Source organism: Eleutherodactylus coqui, chromosome 5 (assembly GCF_035609145.1).
Source record: "Eleutherodactylus coqui strain aEleCoq1 chromosome 5, aEleCoq1.hap1, whole genome shotgun sequence".
Lineage (NCBI taxonomy): Eukaryota > Metazoa > Chordata > Amphibia > Anura > Eleutherodactylidae > Eleutherodactylus > Eleutherodactylus coqui.
The window spans coordinates 134,222,760-134,239,595 of record NC_089841.1 but is presented as its reverse complement, the minus strand read 5'-3'; the positions used below and the strand labels follow the sequence as shown (position 1 = coordinate 134,239,595).

At 42.9% G+C, this 16,836-nt stretch overlaps 1 protein-coding gene across 4 annotated transcripts in view; it reads left to right on the top strand.

The window, feature by feature from the left end:
* LOC136627798 (uncharacterized) overlaps positions 1 to 16,836 on the top strand; it is a 158,593-nt gene that overhangs the window by 47,352 nt on the left and 94,405 nt on the right. For 3 of the 4 annotated variants that reach the window (XM_066603196.1, XM_066603193.1, XM_066603195.1), the window contains exons 6-12: positions 805 to 1,009; positions 2,621 to 2,706; positions 2,816 to 3,084; positions 3,168 to 3,302; positions 5,543 to 5,578; positions 13,880 to 14,095; positions 14,787 to 15,035. In XM_066603196.1, coding sequence (XP_066459293.1) covers positions 805 to 1,009; positions 2,621 to 2,706; positions 2,816 to 3,084; positions 3,168 to 3,302; positions 5,543 to 5,578; positions 13,880 to 14,095; positions 14,787 to 15,035 — 1,196 coding nt within the window. The remainder of the gene's footprint in view (positions 1 to 804; positions 1,010 to 2,620; positions 2,707 to 2,815; positions 3,085 to 3,167; positions 3,303 to 5,542; positions 5,579 to 13,879; positions 14,096 to 14,786; positions 15,036 to 16,836) is intronic. The other variant, XM_066603194.1, reaches the window with a different exon arrangement.

Sequence of the window (16,836 nt, the reverse complement as noted above, 5' to 3'; positions counted from 1 at the left end):
CACACATAGCAGATCACTTGTGCCATAGATTTTGTCACTTCCTCTGTTGGCAATCTGAATTTTTTGTTAATGTTTTCCTTCTATATGCAGATTGACTTTTGATAGCCCCTCCACATATATTGTACTGTACGTTGTCAAAGATTTGCATTATAGAATCGGCACTGGAAATTTGAGACAAGTCTGCCATATGTGAACGTGGCCTTAGGTTTACTTATGTTACACATTAAGCCTCTAAATGTTTGATGCTAACTAATGTAAAGTACTTCAATGTGAATATATTGTAGCATATCCATATTAAAATCTGAATTGAGCCACATATAACTTGAAAGTCTACCTCTAACAATACCCAGAATATGCCATTACCTGTGAGGGGAGGAAGAATGGCTATTAAAATCCCAAATCACCTTGCTTCGCTATCTGACTGCATTCTTTACACTTCTATCCTGGTCTCTGTTATATATTCAGATTCATTGTAGTGGATATTACATCTATCAACAGTAGCTCTGGCCTACATGATGTGCCCCTTAGTAGAAGCTTTTTACATCCTTCACAATGGATATAGGATGTGTTACAAATCCAGAATGCATATGTTTTACAGTTTGCAGAACAGAGGCAATTTCTGACAAGTACAATACCTTCTTATGTGTCCATTCAGTTTGCAGGAAACCACTCTGGTTGTAATGTATAATCTTATAAGATGGTGCCAAAGTTAACATATTATGAGCTGCACTTCATATAACAGTATTTCTGCCTGCACTGCGTTTCAAGCTTCTCCTCATGACAATGTATTACTCTGTATCTCAGAAATGTACATGCAATATGGAGCCCTGTTCATGCCTTAGCCTGGCACTTATCAGAAAACTTCAGGCAAAACCCCGCTGACTGGGCGACCAATAAGTGTATCGCATGGAAAAATTTGGAAAATTTCAACCTGCCTAACTTCCAGAATGAGGTAGCCGATTGCCCTTGTACTCTAGAACAGTCCAGAGCGGATACAGGAAGATACCATGTAAGTGCCAGGGCTGATAGTCTGCCTCTGTTTGCCTTATGGCTTGTTGCATGCTATACAACTTATCGCTTGTTTGCCAACAAGTCTAAAATATAGACATAGAAAGTGTTTCTGTCCATAGTAGATGTGTCTGTATATAACTTCCATCTTTTACTACAAAGGAGCCGTATATCAGAAGTTAATTCTCATCTAGTTCTACAGCCTAAATAGTTATCGGTAGATTAAAAGCTGCTCCATTATTGCAATTAGAAATTGTATTTTAATACCCGTTCGGGGGCAAAAGAGATCTTTTCCCGTATTGCATGGGGCATGGGCATGGAGCTGCTCATTCCAGCGCTAAAATAATGTATAATTATTGTAAAATAATGTATACACGATGTCAAAAAACGAATTGTAAAAATAGGTAAAAATTATTACAGAATAAATTAAAAATATACACATAAAAGAGAGTGACCGACGCCAACCAAAACCGTTGCCTTATGGGACCTGTAATCCCAAACTATACGCATTATATATCAAAACATCCAAAACAAAATATGGAACCCATTCTCATACTTTATTTTAGCGTAACTATACTAATTTAAAAAAACTATAAACGTAGAGGAAAAATCTTATGTTTTAGCTTTTTAACCCCAATAAAACGAAAAAAAATGGGGAACAAAGTCTGTGAAAAAAGATATTAAAAAATAGCCTTATATATCACAGAAAAAAAATCTACAGTAAAAATTATTTTGGTAGCTGAAGGAAAAAAAATAGGGCAGTAAAACCACCACACGCGTGAAATTTCTAAAAGGTGTCTAGTTTTTTTTTTTTTTGGTCACCCCGTCTCCAAAAAAAAATGAATAAGTGATCAAAAGGTTGTATGTATCTCAAAACAGTACCAGTAGAATTTACAGCTTGCCCTGCAAAAAAAAACAAGCCTTCACACAGCTGCATGGATGCAAAAGATTTACAAAATGATGGTCAGAAGATAGTTAAATATCTTTAAAAAAATATTTTCTAAATTTAGTAATGTTGTAATAATTGTGACCCACAGAATAAAGTTAGCATGTCAGTGCATATCCCGATTACACAATCCCGCCCCCACCCCCAACACCACCTCAAAAAAGCCACATTTGTGTTTTTCTATTTCACTGCACATGGAAAATTTTTAAAGAATTTTTCAGTACATTATATGGTACTTTTCATAGTAATTTGTCCTAAAAAAAAAACAAGCTCTCGGATGGCTGTTAGTAAAAAAAAATTTAAAAATTGCCTCTTTTAAATTTTTGTTTTCTCCTAACCACTTTGACAAAATCAATGTCCTCAAGGGGTTAATAGCATTTACAGCTTTATTAAAAACCGGATAGCTACTTTAATAATAATAGGGATTCATACTATTTTAATTGCACCTTCGCCTAGCAGTAGAAGTAGGCAGACTGAGACTTGGCTTAGTATACCAGGATTTAAATAAATTACTTTTTGAGGAAGGAACACCTTGCCACCTCTCAGAGTATGAACACATCCTTCCTTGTTCACTTGACCTTTCCAGTTGCTTGTATATATTTATTAGTAGATAAAGAATAAAGTTATAATAGTGTCAAAAGTGGTGTTTTTTTTTTTTATCCTCAGACAGATTATGGCTGCAACATTGAAAAAGGCAGTGTGTGTACTTACCACCAGGGCGCGGTGCACTGTGTGCGGAGCATACAAGCAAGGTACCCTGTTGGCTTTAGCTTAACTATATTATCACATATTTTATACAACTTCAACATTAATTTGTGAATAAAGCAGAAAATTGAGGCTTTTTTTTACCTTTTCCTATAGCCCTAAATTTGCTGCAGGACAACAGTGCTGCTATGATGCATCAGGAGCTCTGGTCCTAACTACTGATTCAATAGGGGGCAGCACACCTGACCGAGGACATGACTGGGGGTCGCCTCCTTACAAGAAGCCCCCCAGAATACCTGGATTTTCCCACTGGCTGTATGATGTGATTACTTTCTACTACTGTTGTCTGTGGTCCGATAACTGCCAGTACTACCTAGAACTAAGACCCTCCAGTGATTGCCGCACATACAAGCCCCCAAAAGTTGGTGAGGAGGAACGTTATTCCTATAAATGGTGTTATGCATAATTTTCCGTTAAGTTAGTAACTAGCTTCTGTCTTCTGCTATAGCTTCAGCTTTTGGTGAACCTCACATTATAACATTTGATGGCTTGAATTATACTTTCAAGGGTAAAGGAGAGTATTATTTGGTGAAATCTACAAACCAATCTCTGATCATTCAGTGTCGGACCAAACCTTATCAAGGTAAGATTGATGTAGAAAATAAGATAACTATGTAGTTTTCACAGTGGCAGGGGATCGCACTGAATGAACCTTAAAGGGGTTCCGTCATTAAACAAAAATAAAAAATTTTATACTTACCAATTCCTCCCCCGTCAGTCTACTTACCATATCTTCACCTTCCCTATCTTCTCCTGTCTCCTGCAGTCTGGGGGGGGGGGGGGGGGGTATGGTATGGTTACATACATTGCCGTCAGTCTTCCTTCTTCCTGCCAGCCAATGTACGTTACGTCACAGGCCAGCAGGGAGAGGGCCGATCTACTTCAGAGGCTGCTCATGTGAGCTATCTCAGCAATAGATCAGAATTCCTTCCTAGGCAGTGAACGCTACAGCACAGGGACATGACCTCCACTGACCGGCCCAGAAGGAATGTGAGGAATGCAGCCTTCATAACAAGACAGCCGGCGTCGGTGACCCGGGGCACTGTAGAAGCTCAGAGAGGAGAAGATGTGGTAAGGAGACTGATAGGGAAGAAATAGGTGAGTAGGTGAGTATAGAATTTTTTTTTTTTTAATGACAAAACGCCTTTAAAGATTGGCTACTTGGAGGCATCGACAGCATGTCAGGACTAGTCTAGTTTTGATTGATCACGTGATCGCCGAGTGCAAAATGTAGTGGCAGAGCTGTCGGGTCTAAGCGGACAAGCTCAGCTCTGCCAGCGATTACTGTCACCATAGGTTTGTGTTTTTCCCCATAATTAGGGCTCTTATGAAGGCTGCAGTTACAGTAGAAAACTGTTTTAATTGTAACTGTAACTAATTAAGAAAAACATTACAGTGTGAATGTTTCCCAGGTCTAACATGATGTTGGGGACAAATGTTAAAAATACAGTCACAAAAATAAGTAAAAGTCAAAATGAAGCAAACAACCCACTGCCCACACCAACCTAAATTGTCGCCATATATGCACCTATAATCCGAGATTATACAAACTATATATGAAAATGTTTGAAATACATACATATACTAATTTTAAAAAAAAAGAACTATGCATTAAAAACAAACTTTTTTTCTTCTTACTTTGTGTACATGTTACTTTTAATATAGCAAAAAAAATGCTGCAAAATTAATGTTGGCAGCTCAAGATAAAATTATAAAACCACCACATGCATAAAATCACTAAAAAATTGTTCGGTCCTTTTGGACTGAAACATTGTGGTCTTTAATGGGGTTAAAGTTATGATTTACAACAAAATAAGTTTGAAAAAAAGAGCACTGCCCCAATGTTATATTGGTGTAGGTAGTTTCATAGATGTAGAAATGATGGAAGGTTCCCTCTAGAAGTTAACATGTTGGTGACCTTCAGTTACCACTAGAGGGAGCTAAGGAGTCTTTCATGCATGCATTGAACTCAATGATAAAACAAGATGCATGAAACCCCCTAACAGTGGCTGAATGTAGCAGGCATTTCATGTTTTAAATATATGTCTATGGAAGGGATTTGGAGCTCTGAATAAAAGAGAAGTGTTTTTTGTTTCCCCATTTGTCTTCGCTTCCAGCTTTAGTGTAATTTACTAAATAAAGACGCTTAAATATATGTCCAATCTGTGTGATTGGGAGCCAAGCCATCTCCATACATGGGTCTTTCACAGCTTTCAACTAGCCGCAACAGCCACAATTCTTACAGCAACATTTAAATGTTCCAAACAGCCTCCTGTGATCTGTTCAGGTGACATGGCAGCTTGAGGTCTTGTGCCCCTATGGCTGCAATATATTTCTGCCTAGTAAGATGGGCCTCTTTCACGTCTTAATAGAACGCCTGCAGAAGAAAAAATAAGTACACAGCAGTATCCAGACAAATAGGTAACTTTTGCACAGTAATATTCAAACAAGTAGGTAACCTTTCTCCTGCTCTTTTGGCGATGGTTGCCATGGTCTTACCCAGGGCAAGCATCTGCTGGTAATTTGTCTGCTCTCCCACTAGTTTGTCTGCTCTAATCCCCAACACTCCTTGGCTAGGCCTCCCCTACTTCATTTTAAGAGGGGAACTACCAGTTATTTCGGTGGGGGAAGATCTGTTTCTGAGCAGAGCAATGGGTAGGACTTGTGGCCATTTTAGGTGAGTCTCCTGACAGAGCGTCTCTTAGGCAAGTTTTAAAGTCCACTTCATGCGCTCAGCCTTCCCTGAGTTCTGAGGTCTGTAGACAATGTGCAGCTTCCATCTGATCTTGAAGCAGTTGGCTAACTCTTGTTTGTTCTCCGCAGCAAACGCTGGTCCATTGTCTGACCCAGTCCATACTGGTAAGCTGTGTCTTTAATTTATGTCTTTCAGTAGTGTTCTGGCCACTTAAGTTGATTTTCTCAGTCCTAGTGGGGTAGGCCTCCACCCACTCCGTGTAAGTGCAGACAAAGACCAGGAGATAATTCCATCCATCAGCTGCAGGCATTCGAGTAAAGTACATCTTGGAAGAGAGCAGCTCTATAAGATTGTATCCCTGGAATCTTCAGAGGTCCTTGTCTGGGACTATTTTCAGGTTATAAGACACATTTTCTGGTGCTCGCCTGGTAAGTTTTAGGATGTTGAATTAGCTCTTCCATAGTGGTGGACCCATAGCATGTCCTCATGCACTTTCTTGACGATCTCCGTTGCTAGTGCTGTTGGGACCACACTTCTTCCATCGGAGAGAATGAACCAGCCTTCAGGTGTGTATTTCTCATCTTCTGTCTTCAGCCATTCCTGTTCGCTTTGATTGTAGCAGGGGTTCCAGTTGCTGAGGGGAAAACAGGAAAAAAGGCTTGTAGTTTGACAGAACTTTCAGCGTTTAAGGAGAGTGACAGCTCGCTTGGCATCAGCATCTGCCTTTCTGTTTCCCTGTGCAACGAGTGAGTCTCCCTTCTGTTTTCCTTTACAGTGAATGACCCACTCCTCTTTTGACAGTTCCGGAATGATAGGAGTGTGCTTCACTTCTTGACCCGCTGAAGTGACCAGACTCTTCTCACAGGGCCCCATGAACATAGAGTGTGAGGGAGGCCTACTTTGAGTTAGTGAAGATATTGACTTTCACCCCAGCTGCCAGCTGTAGGGCTTTGATAAGTGCAATAAGTTCTGCCCTTTGAGCTGAAGTTCCTTTGGGCAGTGGTTCTGCTTTTGTAGTAGTCTGTAGGGTGACCACCGCATATTCAACATAGCATATGCCTTCATCCATGAGGCTGTTACCACCTGTGTACTATTCATCATCAGGAGCTTCGAGAGGTGTTTCTCGTAGATCAGGATAGCTGCTAAAGACTTCATCCATCACCTCACAGCAGTTATAATCAGGGGTTCTGGTCGGCAACAGAGTTGCTGGATTTAGAGTAGTACACACTTCCAACTTCAGTCTTGGGTTTTCACATAGGAGGCCTTGGAACTTGGTCATGCGAGCTTTTGTCTGCTAGTGGTGACCTGTGGCATCCATCAAAGTTAGGACAGAAGATGGCTCTTGTACTGTAAGATCTTGACCCACGGTTAGCTTGTCAGCTTCCGTAACCAAGGCCACTGTTGCTGCCAGTCTTCTCATCCCATGGCTACATTATCAAGTTGCTTGGAGAGATGGACAACAGGTTGATGCCATGATCCCATCATCTGGGTGAGAACGCCGATCACCAGTCTCTTCTTCTTGAGAACATACAGAGTAAGTGGTTTCTCCAGATTAGGCAAGGCCAGTGCGGGTGCTTTTAGAAGAGCTTGCCTGATGTTGTCATAGGCCCTTGTATGTTCCTGCTTCCAGCAGTAGAGGGCATCTTCACCTCCCTTTGTGACTCCATAGAGGGGTTTGGCCATTTTAGCAAAACCGGGTATCCATATTCTGCAGAATCCGGCAGCTCCAAGGAATTCTCTGACTTTTTCTTCTGGTTGTTGGTACAAAGATATTGCAGACAACCTACTTCCTTTCAACTTCCAGTTGTACCTTTTTCTTGTGGGATATAAAATCCCAGGTATTTGACAGTTGCTTGGCAGATCTGTGGCTTCTTTTCTTGAGACTTTGTATCCAGCTTCATAAAGATGACGAAACACTGTCTTAGTGTTCTACAGACTTCGTTCAGAGGTAGATCCGGTTATGAGGAGGTCATCCATATGCTGTAGTAATACAGTGCCTGGCTTGGAAGGGAGAGAGAGCTTCCTTAGGTCTGTAGCAAGAGATTCTCTGAAGAGTGCGGGTGGGTTCTTGAGCCCTCGGGGCAAGCGGCACGTTTCTCCAGTTCTTGGGTCTTCCCATTGGAAGGCAAAGATAAGCTGACTGTCCTCTATCAGTCTGATGGTGCAGTAAAGCGAGTTTCAAATTCAGCACAGTAAAGCGAGTTGCTTCCCCAGGTATTAGTCCAAGCAAAGTGTACGGGTAGGGCACTGTCTGATGCAAAATAACCACAGCTTGATTCACTGCTCTGAGATCCAGGACTGGGTGATACTCTGTTATTCCAGGTTTCTTTATAGGCCGGAGAGGGGTGTTCCTGGGTATTGGTATCTCCTCAGGATACCGTACTTCAGAAACTTTTCCGGTGCAGTGTGATGCCATGGCAGGCGGCAGATGGTAGGCAGTGTTGCTTGATAGACACCGGGTGTGCCCCTGGCTCCAGCTGTACTGAGACTGGAGGTATATTCTTGTTATGTATTCGAGTGTAGAACCACTGTGCCATCCTTCTGGGGAGGAAAATCACTTGGTGACTCTGACAGCTAACCCAGAGACCGGATACTCACTCCTCAGGGCGTGGCTTGGTACAAGGTGGAATCTAGGACTGAATTAGCCCTGCATTGGTGAGGAATATGAAATCCCTGCCTAACAGAAAGCAGGGTCATCGTCCTGACAAGAACGGCCCTGAGCTGGAACCTGGGCGCTGACTAACCCTGTCATGACCCTAACACCAGAACGGCTCATACCAAGCAGGAACAGAGGTCGAGGGTGAGACTAGGTAACAGAGAACCTGGAAGGTACACAAATTGCAAATAGCTACAGCAGACTGCAAATCAGTAGAAACAGAGATCATTGTAGAAGCAGCAGCCACAAGCTGTCATACACTTCTGAGCTAGTCCTGGTGGATTGTCTTCAGCCCATACTCCTAGCAGCTTCATTACTAGGTTCGGTGTGGTTCTTGAGTGATCTGGCTCATGAATGACAGCAAACAATTTTCATTCCTTCTCTTGAAGCACTGTGAGTGGGAGGATGTGGGCAGGAGTTGAAACATCTTTCTCAAGTTGTAAAGGCATCTGTTCTTCCGGTTCAAAGGACACTTAGGCCTGTAGTTTTCTCATCATATCCTGTCCCAATTTTGGTATTAGACAGTCTGGTGGATCCAGGAATTGATGAGGGACGACTTTGTCTCCCAAGGGGCATTGCTGTGGTACAATAAAGTGATGTTTCCTGCCTTGTCCAGTAGCTCCCACAATCTGGGCTATTCTGTGTTAAATAGGTGCTAGTTGTTAGGTTATAACTGAATGTTCAGCTCCGGTATCAACCATAAAGTTCACAAAATGACCCCATACATGTATTCTGACCATAGGTTCCTGGGGACCCAGTGGGTAGGAACCTGGTCATCCTCATTCAGCATTATCTTCATACAGCAGAACAATAGAAGCAAAACAAGATGGAGGTTGTGGGCGGGCCTGAATGGCTCTGCCATGTGCTTGTCTCTGGTAGTGGCCATTTTGGGCCTCGCTCCTTCCTCCTTCTCTTCCTGTATGAGCAGAGGAAGTGAGGGGGTTGTCTCTACTCCAGTGACCATGCTTCCTGCACATTCTGCATTGGTCTCCAGCAAGGGGGAGGTGTTGGGACCCATCCTTCTGTACCTATGAAGGAGGTGGGTTGTTCTGGATGTTGTTCGGTGGTGGGGCCGTTTCGATTGGATTTCTGCAGCCCATCCACCATCTTTTTCATTGTTTAACAGTCTTTTGTTCTCCAGCCATTGTGCTCTGTAACTTTCTTCAAAATAAGCATCCCAGTTCAGGTCAACATCAGAATACTATGCATTTGCTATATCATACTGGATTATACTCTGTCAGAAAACACCAAAATTTGACAATCCCCTTTCTCCAGATTTTTTATTAACATTCCTCTTTGCATAAACTTACAATAAAGACAGTAATTCATTTCATTACAAGTTTCTATTCCAATAAAGCAAGCATGTACCACTGCGGGAATTCTTACATTAGAAGTTCAACACACATTCCCCCCTCCCTTTTTCCCACTGGACGGTCTAACTGAAAGACCGAGAGGAAAATGACGGGGAAAGTGAAACTGCAGCTTTATCAGAGATGTGCGAGAATCAAGCATTAACCATTTATCTATTCCTGTACACAATAATACTTTTGCACTGTCTAAAGAGACTATCAAGTTATCACGTAATAATCCTTTCTCTTTCTGAAAGTTTTTTTTTTTCTCAGATTCTGCATGAACTTGCATAGGGAGACACAAACTGTATGAATGAGTGGATAAAATCCCCATTTAAAAACTATATGTGCAGGCAATTTTTAACACAATATCGGGCAGAACAGCATAAGGTGGCTGCTAATGCAGGCTGCAGGCAGATAACCAGGGGGGTTGAATATTCCTATGCAATTCGGAGAACGCACCAATCCTTGAACTACCAATGCAATGCCAGGTAAAAGGTACATTGATGAGAGGTGAGAAGCCCGTGCCTGTTCTGGAGTAAAGATGGCACTTGGGCAGCTGTCTAAGCTCTAAGGTATTGTTACAGCTGATTCTAAAATGGCTGCTGGGCCATAGCTAGCACTGAAATGGCCACTGGGGGTGTGGCCTGACTGGGCGATGGTAAGGGGTGGTTCTGCACACTAAACATGTATTAAGGTATGCAGACTGCTACTGGCCACATGAACAACACGGCCATCTAGGCAATAGGGAGGAAACACCCTCCATGACACATCCAGGGTGGAGCCCTTAGATGGTGAAGAAGGGCTGACCTTTGTCTTTCACACAAAGCACTTCTAAAAATCACCATCTTATCTAAACAACAGTCAGTTTTCCATCACTAACTGTACAATACCATTTACTGAAATTCTGCAACATACATTTCAAAGGTGACACTTGAGATAGTGTTCAAATCCTTGGTAGATCCCATCTACCAAGCTTATTTACTTCAGACTAACAAGGTTTGTTAGCAAATATCTACGAACTGTACTACGATGAACTCCAGAAGAGATCACTGTTTTCTCTACTAGCTAACACGGTACTAAACCTGACTAGATCACATACCAAGGTGTCAGGTTATAAACTGCCTTTTGTTAGAGGCAGGTATATACAAAGCTCAATGATCTCACACTTGTGGCATTTATTCATAGAACTACAAGTCTCAGCCCACAAGCTAACCACTCCCCCTTCTTTGTTCTACCTCTGGCCATAGAGGCTACCATAAGAAGGAGACGCCATATTTTGGGTGCAGTTTTGCACTATTCTTAATCGTCTTTATGCAACATTCCTTTGCATATCTTAATACACAAATATTTTAACCTTTTGTTGTCCAATTTCACCTTACTAATAGAGATGAGCGAGCATACTCGTCCGAGCTTGATACTCGTTCGAGTATTAGGGTGTTCGAGATGCTCGTTACTCGTAACGAGCACCACGCGGTGTTCGGGTTACTTTCACTTTCTTCCCTGAGAAATTTGCGCGCTTTTCTGGCCAATAGAAAGACAGGGAAGGCATTACAACTTCCCCCTGCAACGTTCAAGCCCTATACCACCCCTCTGCAGTGAGTGGCTGGCGAGATTAGGTGTCACCCAAGTATTAAAATCTGCCCCTCCCGCTGCTCGCCACAGATGCATTTTGACATTAGTTCAGGGAAAGTGCTATCGTGTTGGAGCTGCTATAGGGAGAGTGTTAGGAGTGATTTTAGGTTTCAAGAACCCCAACGGTCCTTCTTAAGGCCATAAATCTTCTCTATATGCGCTCAATTGGGTCGGCGGCAGCAGCGCCGACCCCATTGAGAACATATAGAAGACAAATCCTTCTTCTCTACCACAGCTGTAACAGCTGTGGCAGAGAAGAACGATGTTTGCCCATTGAATTCAATGGAACCAGCAATACAGCAGGTTCCACTGAAAGCAATGGGCTGCCGGCGAGCGCGGGGATGAATTGTCAGGAAGGGCTTAAATATATAAGCCCTTCCCTGCAATTCATCCAGAAATGTGTTACAATAAAAATATATACCGGCGTATAAGGCGACGGGGCGTATAAGACGACCCCCCAACTGTCACCTTATACGCCGGCAATACAGTGGAGCAAAGAATAAAAATCATTACTTACTACTTCTGACGTTCTGCGGCGCTGCTGCAGGCTGTCGCTCCCTCCTGGTTCCCGGCAGAGCATTGATTTCTCTACGAAGGGCTTTAAATCCCCGCCTCCAGAAACACACGTGCCTTCAGCCAATCACAGCCAATGACAATGATGTCATTGAATGGCTGTGATTGGCTGTGTTTCTGGAGGCGGGGATTTCAAGCCCTGCGTCCAGAAAGCAATGCTCTGCCGTGGACCAGGAGGGAGCGACAGCCTGCAGGAGGGGCGCAGAACGTCAGAAGAAGTGAGTAATGATTTTTATTCTTTGCTCCACTGTATTGCCGGCGTATAAGGTGACAGTTGGGAGGTCGTCTTATACGCCCCGTCGCCTTATACGCCGGTATATATTTTTATTGTAACACATTTCTGGATGAATTGCAGGGAAGGGCTTATATATTTAACCCCTTCCCGACAATTCATCCTGCGATCGCCGGCAGCCCATTGCTTTCAGTGGAACCTGCTGTATTGCTGGCTCCATTGAATTCAATGGGCAAACATCGTTCTTCTCTGCCACAGCTGTTACAGCTATGGCAGAGGAGAACGATCTTTACGCTGACAGTGCGGGGGGGGGGGGGGCACTCTTGCCGCTATTGTGGCTTAATAGTGGGACCTGGGAACTTGAGATGCAGCCCAACATGTAGCCCCTCGCCTGCCCTATCCGTTGCTGTGTCGTTCCCATCACTTTCTTGTATTGCCCCGATTTTCACAAACGAAAATCTTAGCGAGCATCGGCGATATACAAAAATGCTCGGGTCGCCCATTGACTTCAATGGGGTTCGTTACTCGAAACGAACCCTCGAGCATTGCGAAAATTTCGTCCCGAGTAACGAGCACCCGAGCATTTTGGTGCTCGCTCATCTCTAATTACTAACTTTACAAGACAGTTTACTGAAGTTTTTTGTTTTGCATGCATTCATGCGGTAATTGTGAGATTGCGCTGCCTATATTTAGTCTGTACTTTTTTCCCCATGCACAGAAAACAATTGCCGAGTTTTACAGTTTTTTTTTTTTTCTTTTTCATTTCCGCTGGACTGTTAACCCCGGAACATTTAACGACAAAGCGTCTTCACTCCCAAAATCCGATAGAGCTACTGAGGCTTGTCTAGGAAGTGATCAAGATCATCTTCTACCCCTACGGGATAGGCCTTTTCCCTTCGATTGTCTCAGACTAAATTGCTAACACTACTCGACGGGGCATATCATCTCACAATCACAAAACATACTACTTCACAACTTCAGAATATATCTCAAGACCCGGGTCTTATCTTTTTAGCTGATTTCAAAACGTCCCTGTATACCATTCAGTTCCATAGTCTCTTTAGGGTTCCAACTGCGTGGTCTGAAAGTATAGACGCAGCAGGCTAGGAGAGTGTTCCATTTTACCCAGCGAAAGTTACTGAGCGGGGCACCATGGTCCGGTCTCCATAGCGTCTTTGTCCTTACCTTCAGACGAGTGGATGCAAAAATGCAATCTGCATCAGATCCCGGACACGAGCCCCCATATAAAAAAGTAGTCAACATCCAACACGATACAAGGGACATAGGAAATGAAGATTTATTCAATGTCAACATTAATGAGTCTAGGAGACATAAAGGTTCTCAAATCCAGACTGACTTGTGACATCACAGCAGATTCTTAAATACTAGGTAGGCATTCTTATTAGAAGCTAATGCTTATTGGTTCATCTTATCTCTTATACTAGTTCCATGTACAGAAAGTAATGGTAGGCAGAGCTAAGGGGGGCAGCAGGGGCATCATCGCTGCATCCCAACATCCAGTTTACACTTTAGATACATACATACTGGGGGAGGGATACAGAATTAGCACCTGGACAAGCTCCTGTTATAACAGTGCCCCATTGTCTTGACGACCACTTACATCACACAGCAAACATTCACATTCTTGAGAAAGGAGATTGCATTCCCATGTTCATAGTTAGGGAACTGAAATATTATGTGAATTTAGTATACAGTAGCTATATTTCATTTGTTGGATACTTATAATTACGTTTATACTTATATGTAACAGAACAATATATGTTTAATATGTTTCAGCCTTTGGGCTGGTAACAGAGAAACTATAGATTATAAGTCCTCGTACCACAATGTTATTTTCCTTGCAGTGAAACATATTAGCCTAAAGAAACAGGATGCACTATATTTTGGTTTTCTTCTATTGAATATATCTACAATTTCCTATTTTATATTCTTAATACATTTTTCTTAATTCTTTTGAGCCAAGACATGTGAACTTCTGTGGCTTCTCTTTGTTGTAAAGGAAACGTTATTGCAACGATTAAGGAGGATAGAAGTCGCCATCTACGCTCATTACCTGATCAGATGAATGTGTCCAGCATTTCATCAGTGGCCATGCAAGAAGACAACTCTGATGTGGTTGAGGTGCGTTTGAAAAACGGAACACAGAATGAACTGGAGACTCTGGTGAATGGAGAAGCCCTTAGCTTTGAAGAGCAGACCTGGATGGATGTGAAAGGTAAAAGTCAGCTTTAAGTTTGTGTCAGGCGTCATGTGCAGTACGCAGTAAAAATCTGTGCAAGCAGTGTATAGCAGCACATGGAGTTCTAAGTACTTTGTACTATGGCGCCTTTGTATGGCACTATAGCATGGGTAGATCTGGCTCTTTTTTAATCAAGTACTAGATAAATGGTTATACGTAAAAATTCGGTATGGAAAACGATGTTACTACAAGATTAAAGATATTGAATGCAACGCTAGAGATTTCATTGTTACAGTGCATTAAATAGATTTGTGGCGCTGCAGAGGTATTGTTTCATCTTCCTTATTTGCATATTACCCAGAAGAGCATGCATGGCCTTGTAAGTGTCCTCACTCCCCTTCTAGGTGCTCTCTTCAAGGAGAGACAATACCCCTCCTAACTCATGTCATAGGCCTCTCTCTAGCCAAGCCAGAATCCTACTGCACACTGATGTGGGGTAAACACCCTGAAATAGCTGTCTGTGTATGGGTTCTGGCTTGGTTTTCAATTCCCATTTATTAAGACTTGTATGAAGAGTCAGACATTGATTTGAAGGAATGCTGCCATCCAATAGGTGGCGCTGCATAGGTATTCCATCTCCCTTAAGTGCATTAAATAGTAATATGGGAACTGTTTAATGGCTAGCTTCTCAGACAATAATAAAGCATTTCATGTCTAATTGTTTCAGGGGTATTCTTATTTTCTCCAATTACATCAAATGTCACGGTGATGTTTCCATCTGGAGCTGGGGTAGAAGTGCGGGCCAAAAATGAATTTTTGAGCATCAACGTCCTTCTCCCTGAAATATTCCAAAACAAAACCCAAGGGCTCCTAGGAATCATGAATGGTGATCTTGAAGATGACTTTACTCTGATGAGTGGTATACAGTTACCAAGTTCAGCTGATCCACCTCAGATTCTTAAATTTGGTGCAAATTGTGAGTATGGACAAAGACATAAACACATTTATCTTTATTACATAAGTATTGTATCTAATATATGAGTATACATATTAATATGTCAAATACTGTAAATAATAATGTATCCATTTTATAACAATATACGCTGCTCAGAAAAATGAAGGGAACACTTTAAAGGGAACCTCTCACGTCCCCACAGCACAAAAGACTAAGTTATAGTGCTGTTAGAGGAGCTGGGGGTGTATTTTGTTATACCTCCCTGTGATAATGTCCACAGGCGGTGGTGTACCCCTGCGGATGATCTGCAGTTCAAGCCGCCCATAGACAATCATGGCACCATTAAAGCATGCAGATTTGTTTTGCAGACTTTCTGGTCTGGAAAACAAATCACAGCATGTTCTATTCTGCTGCAGATCCCACAGGGACAGCTTCCATTGATCTGCTGCACACCCGCAACTGTCAATGCGGGTGTGCCACAGATCCCACGGGAAAGCAGGAGATTCTGAAAAAAAAAATCTCCACTGTGCATCTGCGGGTGCATGCCAGCCGGCGGGCCCGCCCACGTGCCAGTGTGCCTGCTCACATCTACGAAGGAGACGACGGACAACCCGCATAGCCACACAGAGGATCCGGAATGGTAAGTAATGTCCTCATGCCGCGGGCAGGGTGGGATTCCGCGTTGGAGCACCTGCCCACAGAATCTGACCCACCCGTGGACAGGAGCCCTTAGAAACAGACTTCATGAGGGACATAATGGTCTGACAACATGTAGAGGGACCTCTGCTCACAGCCCAGCACAATGTAGCTCAATTGTCATTCATCAGAGAAAGCCAGAATTGGCAGATCCATCTTTGGTGCTCCATTCGCTGAGCTGCTCAGCTATTTCCAGGGGGGGCTGAAGAGAAGTGAGTACTACCTCTTTTGTTGTTTTATGCCATCCTCAGCTGTAGAAAAAATTAAAGGGGTTTTCCCACTAGAAATATATGTTTTTTCCAAGCAGTGTATGTAGTATATGTAGGTAGTCAATACTATATATTGATGTGTGATTGAAGCTGCTTTATTTAGCAAGTAATTTATTTCTCAGGATTGTGGGGGGTTTCGTGTATAATGTGTCTCATGATGAGTATATAATAGCCACACACCTTACTGAAAAGAACCACATTTATTATTTACCTCAACACCAAACCTTAATCACATTAAAAGTGTATGTTCACCGTTGAACTACATTTTGCACTTTTACATATAGAATTAATGTATATTAAAATTTGAAAAAAACTACATAGCAGAACTTATTTTGTACCATGTCTCCCCGTAAATAAGACACTGTTTTATATTAATTTTTGCCCCAAAAGAGGCACAGTGTCTTATTTTCAGGGAGTGGGTGGCCTTATACTCACCTGGTCCATGGCGTCCCGATTGTCTCCGGGGGCGCTGCAGCAAACTGCAAAGTCCTCACCATCTGCCATCTCAGCTAATGCTGGTGACGGGGCTTTGAATACCCCGCCTCCAGCAAAGTGAGCGCTGTGATTGGCTAATCAAGCGTCAGCAGCCAATCACAACCTGCGCTCGATGAGCTAATCAAAGCCATTCAGTGAAGCCCTTAAGGGCTTATTTACACAAGCAAATATGGATATACGCTTCCATTTAAGCAGCCCCCCCCCACCTTTCCCTCCCCCTCACCGGCTCTCTGCCTCTCTCCTCCACTCTGGAGTTTGCAATGGGAGGGGAAGGGGCGGAGCTAAGCTCTGCTCTGTCTCGCCCATTGCTGGCTGTGGACAAGGGGTTGGGAGGGGGCATAGCTTAGCTCCGCCCACTCCCA